At 42.4% G+C, this 14176-nt stretch overlaps 2 protein-coding genes and 1 non-coding gene across 4 annotated transcripts; 1 reads left to right on the top strand and 2 right to left on the bottom strand.

The window, feature by feature from the left end:
• Positions 1-459: 459 nt before the first annotated feature.
• LOC112902048 lies at positions 460-6093 on the top strand. 2 transcript variants are annotated; one of them, XR_003230470.1, is made up of 8 exons: positions 463-642; positions 1663-1987; positions 2096-2176; positions 2270-2380; positions 3086-3202; positions 3292-5169; positions 5286-5429; positions 5734-6093. XR_003230470.1 is itself a non-coding variant. In XM_025970942.1 (7 exons), the coding sequence occupies exons 2-6, from the start codon at positions 1668-1670 to the stop codon at positions 5147-5149; spliced, it is 2487 nt and encodes an 828-aa protein (XP_025826727.1). In that variant the 5' UTR covers positions 460-642; positions 1663-1667; the 3' UTR covers positions 5150-5169; positions 5281-5651. The 2 variants fall into 2 exon arrangements, 1 of the variants encoding a protein (XP_025826727.1); XM_025970942.1 differs by lacking the exon at positions 5734-6093 and having other exon boundaries at positions 460-642; positions 5281-5651.
• Positions 5947-6838, bottom strand: LOC112902050 (metallothionein-like protein 1A). The gene is made up of 2 exons (XM_025970944.1): positions 6678-6838; positions 5947-6461 (listed from the first exon to the last, which is right to left on the bottom strand). Exons 1-2 carry the CDS (start codon positions 6728-6730, stop codon positions 6287-6289), a joined length of 228 nt encoding a protein of 75 aa, XP_025826729.1. The 5' UTR covers positions 6731-6838; the 3' UTR covers positions 5947-6286.
• Positions 6839-9117: 2279 nt separating this feature from the next.
• Positions 9118-9190, bottom strand: TRNAK-CUU. Its single transcript has one exon. It is a non-coding gene; the product is annotated as a tRNA-Lys (tRNA).
• Between the last annotated feature and the right edge of the window lie 4986 nt (positions 9191-14176).

Genomic DNA, 14176 nt, shown 5'->3' with positions numbered 1-14176 from the left:
AATGCGGCTTGACCTTGGGGTAAAGGTGTTGGCCCTTCAAACATGTTGAAGCTGAGATCAAAATACTCTACAGAAAAGGGAAGAAAGGAGAATTTTGTTGTGCGATAGGTTGAGAGATATTGAATATTGAATATCTTTACTTGTAACATCTTGCATTAACATTATATAAATATGATATTTTGGGTGGAAAATAGATTTTGTTTTCTGTATCTGCGACATTTAATATCATCCTATGGAACAATATTTTCTTGGACTAATAAATACATTCAATAACACTCTCTTCCTATAAAGGTTCAATATTTTCTGCTGACGGCCCAAAAAGATTTTCTTAGGGTTGGAGAAGTAAATAAAAGATTTTGGCGTGCAATATAGCAGATGAGACCTTAACGAATTGCCGAGAATCAGCGGGGAGGACGGGAACATGATGGCAAACTTGTGAAAACAACCGGCCAAGTTTTCCCTGGTCTAGAAAATATCAAAGATACCCCTCTCATCCCGCAGCCCTAACAAATCGATCCCCTTCTTCCTCCTCCCCCCCTCCCCCTTCTGCTGACGTACGCTGCGCCGCCGCCGGGCACGTCCGCCTCCTCTCTCCGTCCGGTCCAGTCGGGCGAGGATTGGCGGTTCCTTCTCCTTGTGCTGGTACGTGCCCTAAACTCTTTGCTCGCTTGGATTGGATGCGCTCCTTAATCTGTGCGATGACATGGTTCGGTTTCGTTCTGAATCGAACACAGATCCTTCTCTTCTTCCGCTGAGATCCATGGTTCGCTTGGGTTGTTCTTCAGCGTTAGATTTCACACCGCACCGGCGTAGTTTATTTTCCGAAAGATTTGGGGGGTTTAAGTGAATTCAGCGCCTCCTCTGAGATCCCATCTTTTAGCGCCTTTTTTTTTTTTGCCTGCCCTCTCTATGCGGTTGTTTATTTAGCGGCTACTGCTGTTCTTGGTCACTCTCGATGCGATTTGTGCACATTGTAGGGGATTCTTCAACAAATTCGCCGACTTTTAAGTTTTAACCCCTTTCCTTTTCAGTTCCAACCTTGCTTTTGGTGTCTGTTGTCATAGCAGCCCCTCAATTTGGAGCGAATGGCACTGCACCCCACACCGTCTTTCCTCCTCTGACTGCATCACCCTATTATGGTTTATGGGCACTGAAAAGAACAGATAGATAAACACATCCGAGAATTGGTTCCATAGCAGGGTTCTGATTTGTAGCATAGGTGTTTAACCGCTCAAAATTTGTTGTCAACTTTAAAGTCATTCATGAAAACTATTATGACCGAGAAGACAGTTTCTCTGTCTGCTGGAAGTGCAGACTTGCAGTGCTACGATAATATAGGCTCCAAAAATTCCTAACTTTGTGATGATGTGTCTCAACCAGAGACCCTTTTGAGTTTTTGTTATCAATAGTATGGTAGGACATTTTAGAATTCACTTGTTCCCTCTGTTTCTCTGTGGAGTGCTTTATCTGTTAGTTTTTAACTGATAAATTTGTCTGAAATATCATGTGCAATTCAACCTACATGCTTGCCTTTCATGCACCTTTTCTGATTTTAATTGTTAATAACTGTATGTCACATCCGAGAAGCTGAATAGAAAAGAATTTTCCTTTGCTTTTCTAAACTGTAGTATCATTATGCTTACTATATAATTGCTGACTCAGGGAGCATGGCGGATGGGGGTATTGTTGTAGCCATTTGCCAGTTTGGTGGAGAATTCACTTCTGGGCCCAATGGTAATCTGATATACACAGGAGGAGAAGCGCATGCTGTTGATGTCACTCGTGATTTTTCCCTGGAGAGCTTCAAGGATGAGGTGTCCAAGGTGTTCCATGTTGATGTCACTGACATGTCGCTCAAGTACTTTCTTCCGAATAATAACAAGACACTTATCACAATATCTTGTGATCGGGATTTGCAAAGGATGGTTGATTTTACTATCAGTGCCGCACAAGTGGATGTTTTCCTGATAAGTAGAGAAGAGAACAGGTATCTCTTGTTCTACCTTTTTGTGGAACCTTTCTATAATTCACGTGGAAGAGCAAACATCAAGCATATGATGAGGTGATGGATTTTTTTATCATTCTGGATAACCAGGAGTATTGTAACGCATTCTGGAGCTACACCTGGCTCTATTGCAAGTGGCGACAAAAGGAAAAGGCCAACGTCCAAAAACAAGTATGTCGCATTAGTCTTGTTTGCTTTGTTAATATTATTCACAACCCCATACTCTGACCCTTAAGTATAACAATCAATGTTGTCCCTGTCTAGGGTATCCAAGAGTAACAAGAAGACTACCAACGCTCCTGGCAATGCTGTTCTAGCGAGCACCAATAATGTGGGACAACCAATTTCAGTTGTTACTGAAAATGAAGACAACAGGTGCAGAATAAACCTACACACAATTGCTAAATCTTCGCATGTCCTCTTTGCTCTGAGATGCTGTGTACCATGAACCACTGTTATTGTAAAATTTGACAAATATGCTGTATACGCTATGAATACTTGGACAACTGCATGCTAGTTCCTTCATTTTTCTGTTAGCTGCATACATCTATGCATTGTCTGTTAGTTGGCTTGTGCGTCTTGTTAGAAACTTCTCTACATCAAAGAACATAATCTCCTGCAGTGATAAAAAAGTATAAAACAAATTAATGATGACCTCACAATGACAGGTCTCAAGCTCAATGTTGCTGGCAATCTAACCTTTACTCCGGTCCTCTGACCCTTAGCCCTCACCAGTCAATACCAATGTGAATGAGTTCATGCACTGGTTGCATGCCCTATGTGATCCTTTATTTCAGCTGTATAATTTTTCTAGTTACTGTTATTGATTAAAGTAGTTTCTTCCCCACTTTCACTTTTATTTATTATGGTCCTTACATGTTGTTTAATCAAATAAAGTTGGCAGTGTACTTGTAGTCTAGTTCATGCTGAATGCTTCTTTTGCAGTTCTGTTATCATACGTCATTACGCTGTTGCAGTCTCATTGATCATTACTTGCTTTGATCATTAGTCAATGGTTTTTTTTACTACATTAGTACATTGTCCATTCCTAGTTACCATTTCCATCTTTCTCAAAATTAGGGGTTTTCAGTTGGAATTTGGGAATGACATCGCAATTACCACAACAGCTGGAGGTGCTTCCTTCACAACAGACTTTCTGGATCAGCAAAATCTTGCTTTTGTGGATGATATCCCTAGGTAACTTTTCATGCATTTCATATCTTTCTCTCCAAAGTGTATGTGTAACAGGAAAAATTTCTTACAGATTTTTGTCATGATCTTTTCAGGGAAGCAGTTAGTATGTTTGATGATGCAATCGATCCGTATGTTGGTTCCGAGATCATGGAAGAGCCTCCCCAGGGACTTAACAATCCTATTGTGTTGTGGGATGACATTATCAAAGGAGTTGGTCAAGAATTTGATAATGTGAAGGACTTCCGTGCTCAGTTGTGCAAGTATGCCATTGTGAAAGGATTTGTATACCGATTCATAAAAAATGAAACCACTCGCGTCACTGTAAAATGTGCTGCGGAGGGGGGTTGCACCTGGCGGTTGCATGCATCCGAATCATCTCGTAACAAGAAGTTTGTTATCAAGAAAATGACAGATGAACATACTTGTGGAGGAGGAAGTGGAGAGGGTCAGCGTCGAGCAACAAGGCAATGGCTGACTACTATCATTAAGGAGAAGTTACATGAGAACCCAATGTTTAAGCCAAAGGACCTTGTAAAGGAATTATATGAAGAATACGGAGTTACTCTAACATATTCACAGGTTTGGCGAGGTAAAGAAGTAGCGCAGAAAGAGCTGTATCACGCTATCAGGGAGACTCACAGTCATTTACCCTTGTATTGTCAGAGGCTTGAAGAGACCAACCCAGGGAGTATAAGTGTTTTATCTCCAGTGGTGGATACCAAATTTCGTCGCTTTTTTGTCGCATTCCATGCTTGTTTGCATGGCTTTGTAAATGGCTGCAGACCTCTCTTATTTCTGGACAAGGTCCCGCTGAAAGCCACAAACGAGTTCAAGTTGCTTGTGGCTGCTGCAGTTGATGCAGATGATGGTGTATTTCCGGTGGCATTTAATGTGGTTGAAGATGAAAATTATGATAGCTGGGGTTGGTTCTTAATGCAGCTGAAAATGGCTCTCGAAACTCACAACTACCCTTGCCATGCCATGACATTCTTGTCCAGTGGACAAAAGGGTCTGGATGCTGCTGTCTGTCAAGTGTTTGAGGATAGCCAGCATGCCTTCTGTTTGCATCATATCATGGAGGAATTCAAAGGAGAGCTGAGGAAAGGACCGTGGTCACAACAAATAAGGGAGGGGATGGTGGAGGATTTTACTCGTGCAGCCCAAGCATGCAACATCAAGGATTTTAATGTGTCCATAGAAAGCATAAGGAATATATCCAGTGAAGCTGCTGACTGGATCATTGCAAGGAAGCCAGAGCATTGGTCGGATGCCTTCTTCAAAGGCTGTCGGTATGATCATTTCTCCCTGAACGTTGTTGATGCCTTCAATAACTGGATACCAACCAAGAAGGAGAGTTCCATAGTGCTGATGACAGACTCATTGAGAATGAAAATTAAGGAAGTGGTAGAGTCAAGGCGTGAAGCTTGCAATGCGTGGGAAGGGCCTTTAACACCCACGATGGAATACAAAGTGCAGGATGAGATGTTGAAGGCTGGTAAGATGAATGTGCTGTGCTCCTCCGAGTCTGTTTTTGAAGTGAGGGGCAATGGAATTTTTGTCGTTAATCTTGCAGTTCGTGAGTGCACGTGCAATAGGTGGCAACTCTCTGGCCTCCCCTGCATGCATGCCGTTGCTGTGTTCAACAGGCTTGGGCGCTCTTGCTATGACTTCTGCTCAAATTTTTTTAGAATCGACTACTACCGGCTAACGTACTCAGGTACAATCTTCCCAATACCTGACATGGATGGCTTCGATTTTAGTGCTGGGGCGAATGAAATGCCACCTCCCAAGCAACGTACATCAGACAAACCAAGAAGGAAGCGATCTAACCCCAACAAGACAAGCACTCTTATACGACTCTGCAGCAGGTGCAAGCAAACAGGCCACAACAAGGCAACCTGTGAAGTTGAGTTTGTAAACAAAAGCAACCTCTTGATGTCGACTCTCTAGCTTGTACAGCTCGTCAGCAGGTACTTGATGTCTTGGTCCTTAATCGGTTTATTTTGAGTATTTCCTGTTGATCTCGGTAAAAAGCCATGCTGAGGTGATGTTGTAACCCTGACATAAATATGTTTTGCCACTACAGTGTCAAAGGCCAGAAGCTTCGATATAGTGCACAGCTGCGGAGAACATGGTGGTCTGTTTCTCCCATGGATGAATTGTGTGTGGCTAAGCAAAGCCTTCTCATTGCTGTGATTCTTGCTGGGAATCGCAGTTTCTTGGTTGGAAGGTGAGAAAAATTTTCAGTCATAGGATAGGATGATGGTAATATGCCATCGCTTCGGATGATGATGTTGCTGAAATAGCATAGTAGATGGTTCTTAGCAGTTGAGAACCGTAGGCAGTCCGTAGTTCTATTATTTTGCCTGCTCGTGCGAGGGTTGGTTTTAGTTGTAACATGGAGTAATCGTCTGGATCTTTTTTAGTAGTAGAAAACTAAAGGTCCCTATTATATTGCTCTGTTGCTAGTGCTAATTTTTGGCGACATGATTTCTAAAGTTGAGGTGATCCCTATTTGTTGTATCCAAGTCCAGACTTGAAGCACTGAAGACCTGAAGAAAGAAATGATTTCTTGTATATCCTAAAGTTGAGGTGATCCCTATTTGTTGTATCCAAGTCCAGACTTGAAGCACTGAAGAAAGAAATCAACAATTCGGTATTTCCATCCAAGACCCGGTGCAGAGGCTGGAACCTTCTTTTTTTTTTCCATTTTCCAAATTAAAGAAGATAAATACACATTAGACAGATAAAGCAAACTAGTTTTATATATTCATCACTCTGGACCGATCATTACAGACACACATGCACACCTGCAGAGATGCAATTCTGCATGGTTTATTTGCAACGATCAACACACACACACACATACAGGACGGACGCCAAGCAAGCACAAGGTAAGGTAGCAAATAACCACACACACGGGCAGACGACGCATGCATGCTCGATGAGAAGCCAGACCGATACATGATGGCTAGGCTAGCTCAGGCTCATCCTTATTGTTGTTCAATCGATCATCACTCGAGAAAGTCACACACAAGCAGCTGATGAGTAGTAGCTAGCATGCATGCAGGTGTGTAAGCAAAGCAATCAGCAGGTGCAGGGGTTGCACTTGCAGCTGCTACCGCAGCCGCAGCCATGGGCGGTCTCGCCGGACTCCGCCGCCGCCTCGAACTGCCCGGCCTTCTTCTCCGGGGCCACGCCGAGGACGACGGTGGCCTGAGCGCCGCCGGTGCTCTTCTCCTCAAGGTCAGGGTACATCTTGCTGCAACAAAGTCAACGCAAGATTTGTTATATCAGCAGCAGCAAATTAAATTAAAGAGACTACAGATCGAAGTACAGATTCTTCAGACGACCGATTAGTTGTATATTACTAGTAGTATCTTGGTAATCACAACGATCGATGAGGTGATATCGAAAGAAGCAGATATGACCTGCTTGGTGGTCGGTATTTTTAGAAAAAAAGCTGATGCATACGTACCCGCACTTGCAGCTGGAGCCGCAGTTGCAGCTTGATCCGCAGCTGCAAGACATCTTCTTCAAATTATATAAAGAAGCTGATGAAGGATGATTGGAGGCTTTGATGATCGAGCACACTGATCTGAAGAGGCTCAACCCCAGCACCCCGCCTTTTATAGCAATGCATTCATCATCCAAACAGGCACGCAACGTGGTTGTTGCGTGTCACGATGCCATAGGATGCCTAGCTCCAGAATTCGTCCTCCATTGCTTGGGTAGGTGTCGTCGCCTTGGCCTCCCCCAATCCAATGGCCACTTCTCTTGGTGAATTGTGGGCCCGGCCCTTTGACAGTGAAAGAATTAGTATTATTTAAGCAAGATTCCATTCGTTTTAACAAAAGAAAATTCGTTTCAAAAAGGGTTTCCAGGACAGTGGTAATTTGATTTTGTTGGCATCTCTCTCCAAATATAACTAGTGTTACTTGCACCAACCATTTCTAGCAGGAATTGAAGCCTGACAAGAATAACAGATGACTAGATGAGCAGGGGCTACCAGGAAAGCTTTCTCCCATCCATTTTCTTCGATAAGGGAAGTTTGAGTTTAGCTTGACGAATTCCCTGAATTATGCTTTGTCTATACGACGTCTCTGTCTTCCAAATCGAAAGCAACCACATTGGAAAAAAATGCGCCCGGTTGCTTTCTTTTCTTTTCTGCAGTCACAATATATAAGCTAATAAGGCAGGCGTGCTTGACTTTTCTTCCCTGGCTCCATACTAGTCTTTCTGTCCTGAAATGTAAGGTATTTTGCTTTATCCTAAGCCAAAATAGTCTAAGTTCGGCCCAATTTATAGAAAAGAATATTAGCATATAACACATCAAATAAGTAAATTATGAAAATATATTTCATAATGGTTCTAATTATTCTCATTTGATATTCAAAATATTATACTCTTTTCTATAAACTTGATCAAATTTAGAACGGTTTGATTTAGGACAAACCAAAATTTCTTATATTTTAGACGGACGGACGAAGTATATCTCATGGATATCGATTCACAATGATGCATGCAAGACCGAATAAGAGGGCACTATTTCACGACGACGCTACACACCAATTCCTGGACGGCAAGAAATGTGCCTTCTTCCTTCCTTGTCGAATTTTTCTTCTATCACTGGTTGCTTTCAGATACTCCCTCCATCCATTCCATATTGCAGGTCGTTTTAGCAAATTTAGATGCATAATTTTTATTATAAATCTAGACATAATATATATCTAGATGTATCTAGATTTATTAAAACGACTTGCATTTTGGAACGGAGAGAGAGAGTACATGCTAATTATTCCTTCTCCTTCAAACACTTGCTAAAACAAGTTAGTGCAATTGTACTTACTAATGGCTACAAAAAATATCCCTACTTTATTATTGTAGGAGAGCAATTAAGTACATGCATGATTCTTTTTCTATTTCCTTATTAATACATACAATGTAACCTTGGTTTGCCAACCAGCTGTCTGTATCATCTGTTTTGACTGAGACAACAATAAAACCTAATCACATCCAGCACATCAGTAATCTACTAGATGGATATTTCTGCTCTCATTGGGGGCATAAACAATGTTATCGCTTCGAGTTAACAAAGCCTCTGTCACATCACCCTTGTTGCTTCGTTGTTCAAGGAAACGAAAACAATGTTCATGCATGTACTTTGGAGTTGTTGACCTTACTATTTTAGAATTCAGAACGCTGCTGCTGCTGGTTCTTTACACGGTGCGCGCCAAGAGGTACGCTTGGCATGCTCATCAGCTCATGCCTGAATTTCAAACAGAGAAAAAAAAATTGCTGCCAGCTATCGGTTAAAAGTGTTACCCGATCCATGTCAGCTACTGATCTTATGTATGTTCGAAACCTTCGTAAAAATAACTAAGTAAATACTCCAGGTTTGGACGATTGGTTTGTCCATAACGACCTCGATCAGTAACTGCCTCTGGGGAAATAACAAAAGGTAGGGCCGAATTTTGATGCTTTTCAAAGGCGATTCATTTGTCGTTAACTTTGGAAAGAAAAATCAAGCATAGGAAAAGCCTACTGTTAGTGACATTATACTTGCTTTTGACAATGATGCGGGAAAAAACCCCACTCAAGATTCATCAAGTGCTACCAGGAAAAAGAGGTGCATGCATGATTGATAGCCAGGCCGAGTAGGCACTCAAGATTCCTAACCTATTCCAGAAAGAAAGCTGGAAATGCTCATAGATTCCTAACCTAAAAGTTGTAGGCACACACACTCAAGATTTATCATTTATATGCAAAATATTGATAATCTAGGGAAGTCTAGTGGTGGCGTCAAATATGATATACCAGTGTAAATAAGTTGTGCAAATGAATCAGATGTGAAGCAGTGGTAGCAAAAACAGATACCAGAGATGAGAAGAGAAAAAAGCAAAAGGAAGAAATGGAGGCGCCCACCGTGGGGCTCGAACCCACGACCACAAGGTTAAGAGCCTTGCGCTCTACCGACTGAGCTAGACGGGCCTGCGATTTCTCTTTGTCTAATCTCCCATCCCAGGGAAGCGATGGGGGCGGCGCATGCATGTTAGCGCTCTGGGCCATGGGGGACGATAGAGAGACTTGTGCTGCGGCCCACGGGCTTCTCTTACATCCATGGTTACGTTCGGCCCACCCGGCTGATGACAGCAACGAATCTCTCAACTTTGCAGGCCTTCCTTCTTGCAAACTATATCTCTTTTGTTGCTTACACCTCTTTATTATATCGGTACCGAGTCGAGATGTATTACCTATATTCAATTCACAATTAGTACGGTCTTCATAATAAATTGTTATTTTGGAGGGCTATGTGGTTGATCCCGGGAGGAGTTGTATTGACAATGCTAGGTTGCACGTACGAGCGGGTGACCAAACTTGTTTAATTTTGACTAAATTTACAGAAAAATATATTAACACTTACAATATCAAATAAATATAGAATCAGAACATATTTTAAGATCCCTCTACTGAATTGCAGTTGCAGCAAGAAGCTGATCGCTAGGTACCTCTGCCGAGTGGAACAAGGTCAGCCATATCAAGAAATGCGATATTGGCTACATCAAAGGTTGAGATGCAAGCTCGCTGGAATATTCAGATGAAGTTGTTTTACTTCACGGCTGGATAGAGATCAAGTCATGCATTCCTTCAGGTAACTAATTTGCATTCTTTCCCTATGCTATATATGCCCAAAGTTGATTTTAGATTATTACTAACTGATGATTGCTTGTATCCTATTAAAGTAAAAAATGTCCATGCATCTAGCGCTGATCTAATACGTACGTCAAATATCTGTGCCATCAGCAGGGAGACACAGTAGTGACCCGGACAAATCATATATGGTCTGCGCTCAGGCACGGTTGAATCAAAAATTATCCATGCATTCCTTCAGGTAATTAATTTGCGCTCTTTCTCTGTCACAAAAGTTGTTCTCCAGATGGATTAATTGATAGATGCTTGTACTCACATTCCATATGAATTGAAGCCACGGTAGTCTGCATGCATCAATGATTGATAACATCCTGCATGTATTTGCGTGATCAGCGAGGAGGAAAGCTAGCTTCCGGAACCACACCCGGCCATTGTATTTATTGTTCAGTGAAACAGAGTCCTGCTTCAGCTGCTCGTACTGATCCGGCTGAGTTGAGGAGTTCGATTGCCCTCATGATAGTTGGGGTTATTCTGCAAGAGTCAATCAAGTACACCAAACTCCCTGATGGCTTGCGGCAGCTCCCCAGCTGTTTGAATTCCAGGCATCCTTCTTCTCCTTGATGGCGGTGGGTGGGGGTGGCGGCACTGCAGATATATCAGCAGCTTTTCCTAATTTGGCAGGAACTAAACCTGTACGAGCTGGCCAACCTAACATCTGTGGAGAATTTCCCTTCTATTGTGGAACTCGATGTGTTTGGCTGCCCCAAGCTCAAAAGGATCGGTGGACTCTCCAAGTTGCACAAGATCAAGATCGTCCGCTGCCCGAACATGGAGGTGTTGGAAAGTGTCGCATTACTCGATAGCCTTGAGCTAGGGGACGCCAACATGGAGACTCTTCCAGGATATCTGCAAGCTGTAAACCCAAGGTATCTCGATTTGATTTGCAGCAAGAAGCTGTGCACATCCATAAAATCAGGTAGCTCCCCTGAGTGTCACAAGATCAACCATATCGCAAAACATGATATCAACTGCAAGGAAGATTCGCATGCAGAGGCGCAGGAAAGTTCAGAGGAAGATTGAGACTGCATGGCTGGATGGAAATATAGTCCATGCATTCAGGTAACTTGCTGCAGTCTTTCTCTATATATGCCGAAAAAGTTGATTCTAGCTTCCCGTATTTTGCTTGAAATCATATTCGTTCAATGTGTCCACAGTAATGTCCACGCATCGTTGCATCAATATCTGATATGTCAAATATTTGTGCCATCAGCAGGGACGGGCTTTCCCAATTTTCAGCTTTGGGCCACTCGGAGCCTTGAAGCATCTACATGTCATCATCTATTCTAGACTTCTAGTTTCCTATATTTCTAGATCTAATCCAGTTGAGGAGTTTGATTTCTGCAATTCTACATGGTAATTGGCTTGTCAATTTACAAGAGTCAATGAAATAAAGCAAACTGTTGGTTGTCAATTACTGAATTTTCTGAGGTGATATTATCTTGGGAGACTCGTTTTGGAGTTGCGTATCAGAATTTTAGAAGTGAAATATGGCTAAAACTTCCAAACAAAAAGTTATGGATTCATCGATGAAAAAGTCAGAACTTTACTTTTGTAACTCTTTTACTTTTGTATAATTGAATTTCATGTCAAGGACTCGGACACGAAGATTAAGAACCTTTTCTAGTATTAAGTGTCATAAGGAGATAAAAGATACTTGATTTAGTTTTAGGTTTTATAGCTTTTAGTCTTTGACCGTACTATTAAGATGGGTTGGCCTTAAAATCATGCACACTAGCTTAAGCTCAGTACTAGACAGCTCAAAAAAGTCAAAACAACAAGAAGAAACTTGAAAAAAAAACTCAACTCAAGTGAAATGCACAAGTGGTAGAAATATTCAACGGGTCGGTTAAACCGACGCCCTTGAAAAGCAATGGGTCGATGCATCAGTAGTTCGACTGAAGACCAAAGTGAAGAATTGACAATAGCACTGGTTAAACCGCCGCTGTCATCGAAAGCGTCGGTGCATTGGTAGTTTGCTTATACAGAAGCGTTTTGGAGTTGGAAGTGGCTGGCTCAGAATACTTAGTAGCACCGGTTAAACCGATGCTTGCTTATATAGAAGAGTTTTGGAGTTGAAATTGACTACCTGCTAAGAAACCCTTCAGCACCGGTTAAACCGACGAGCGTCGGTGCAATGACATCAGCATCAGAGGCAGTTAGAATCTAACGACTACTATTCACAGCTCATTGTAACCGGTTGAACCGATGCATGTGACCGGTTTATGCTTTTTGGGAAAGCGCTTGCCAACGGCTATGGCTATGCCTTGATCTCCAGCTTATATATTCACTTCCTCCGGATTACTTGAGCTGGCTTTGACACCCTGAATACCTGATGCCACTCCAGAGCAGAAGAGAAAGTTTTGAAGCCATGAGAAGAAGAGTTTGAGATTGAGAGTTGATCCAAAATATAAAGAAATCATCCATTTGAGAGTAGTAAGTGTGCTTAAGTTTAAGGCAAGCTTAGTGTAGGTCAAGTGAAGGCTTAGGGCTTGTTACTCTTGGTGTTTGATGGCATCTAGATGGTCTTGGTGATCGGTGGCTCTTGGTAAGCTCTTGGAGTCTGTGGGAGCTCCAAGAAAAGAAGATTATACGTGGTTTAAAGCTCATCACTTCGGAGATGGAGAAGAATCATTCTTAGTGAACACTTGCTTTTTGGTGACGCAAGGGAGCTCAACCCTTAGTGGGTGCTCCAACGTGGATTAGGGGGAGTGCCAACTCCTCGATACCATAGGAAAAATCTGCTTGTCTCGTGTCCCTCTCTTTATATTCAAGCATCTATTTTGGTTTTACTTGTCATTGTTTCCTTTATTTGCTTGATTGTTGAGTAGGATCATCTATTGTTAGCGAGCTCTCTTGATTAGGACATATACTTGATAGTATGATCTTCTCTAGGCAATATGATCATGTTATGTTAGTTTGTTTACTTACATAGAATGCTTTTGTTAGTGTACTCTAGTTCATAGATTTTGAACTATAGGTTTGGGCAGCACTAATTGTAGGTTAAGAACTTGATAGAATTTGAAAAGTCCCAATTTATTTTCCTTTCTTGGGCCACGATGCTTTCAGCGGCCAGAGAAACAAGGTCTGACCTCAAACCTGCCCTGAATAATACCTTTAACATGTAGCTATCCAAATTAGATCAGACGGTCCAACAAAGTAATAGACTCCATTATGATGTAAGCGAATTAGTATTATGCTTCCCACGCTAGCAGCTCACAGGTAATTAAAAGGCATGATTAAACTCTAATGACATAAGCCCTACCGACAAATGAACAATGGTAATGGAATATTCCGTAGGAAACCAAAGGCAGATGCCAGGATGAAACATGACTACAAAGCCCATACATATGGAACACAAACAGAGCATCCTGATGATGGCAGCAGGCAAATAGAGCATAATATAGTGCAGACAAAGTGAAAACATGTCAAGATCACTGGCGTCAGACAAATACTTCCTGCATAGAGCAGAGCTTCACTTGCTGATCTGCACAAAAACGCAAATTAATTGCCAAAGAAATAGGCATGGAAAAAAAACAATATTTGCCAAAGATATTGGCGTGGCTAACGGCCCATGGACCCAAACATGTTGCGTTTTTCGAGTACGGATGGCCCACTCACTATGCATGCCTCTTATTGTGTTGCCATGCTGGGCTGCTGCATCTGCATCTTGCGTCGGCCTAGTAACTTTTTCTGGTTTCGTGGGCTTCAAAATCTCCATCTCTGCTGCTAACTTTGTCTGGCTTTATGTTAGGTGCTTCTTTTTTTTCTTGCTTTATTTTCTATGGGGGCTCTCGAGATTGCGATTAGCGAGAGAAACCTCCCTCCCCCGTCAGCAGATCCTAAATTTTAGCTGAGATAATTTAAAAGTTGGACCGTAAAAAGATCGAACTCTAATCTTATTCAAATTTAAGTTAAATATATATAAGAACCAAGTTGAATTGTAAAGAGAGTATAGGATCACGATCTGTTACCATCCATGAGACACACCCCACCTTATACGTTCATCACATAGGCGCGGGAAAAAAATTGCACACCCACCCTGCCACCCGTCCCCGCCGCCCACATCGCCGGTGTCGCCTCCGACACTGGGGAGCACCACCCTCCGCCCACCCCAACCCTCTCCTCCCCTTCCCTTTCCTCCCCCTTCCCTTCTTCTCCTTCCAGCCATCCAGTTTCCGCCGTCCTGCCTTCACCCCACCGCCCGGCTCCATCCTACCCGCCTGCCTCACCAGCGTTGCCTCTGACATTGGTGAGGGCCGCTCTCCA

This window comes from Panicum hallii, chromosome 8, assembly GCF_002211085.1.
Source record: "Panicum hallii strain FIL2 chromosome 8, PHallii_v3.1, whole genome shotgun sequence".
In the NCBI taxonomy this organism is placed as follows: domain Eukaryota; kingdom Viridiplantae; phylum Streptophyta; class Magnoliopsida; order Poales; family Poaceae; genus Panicum; species Panicum hallii.
The sequence above is the reverse complement of the archived record's forward strand: the minus strand, read 5'-3'. Positions and strand labels throughout refer to the sequence as shown.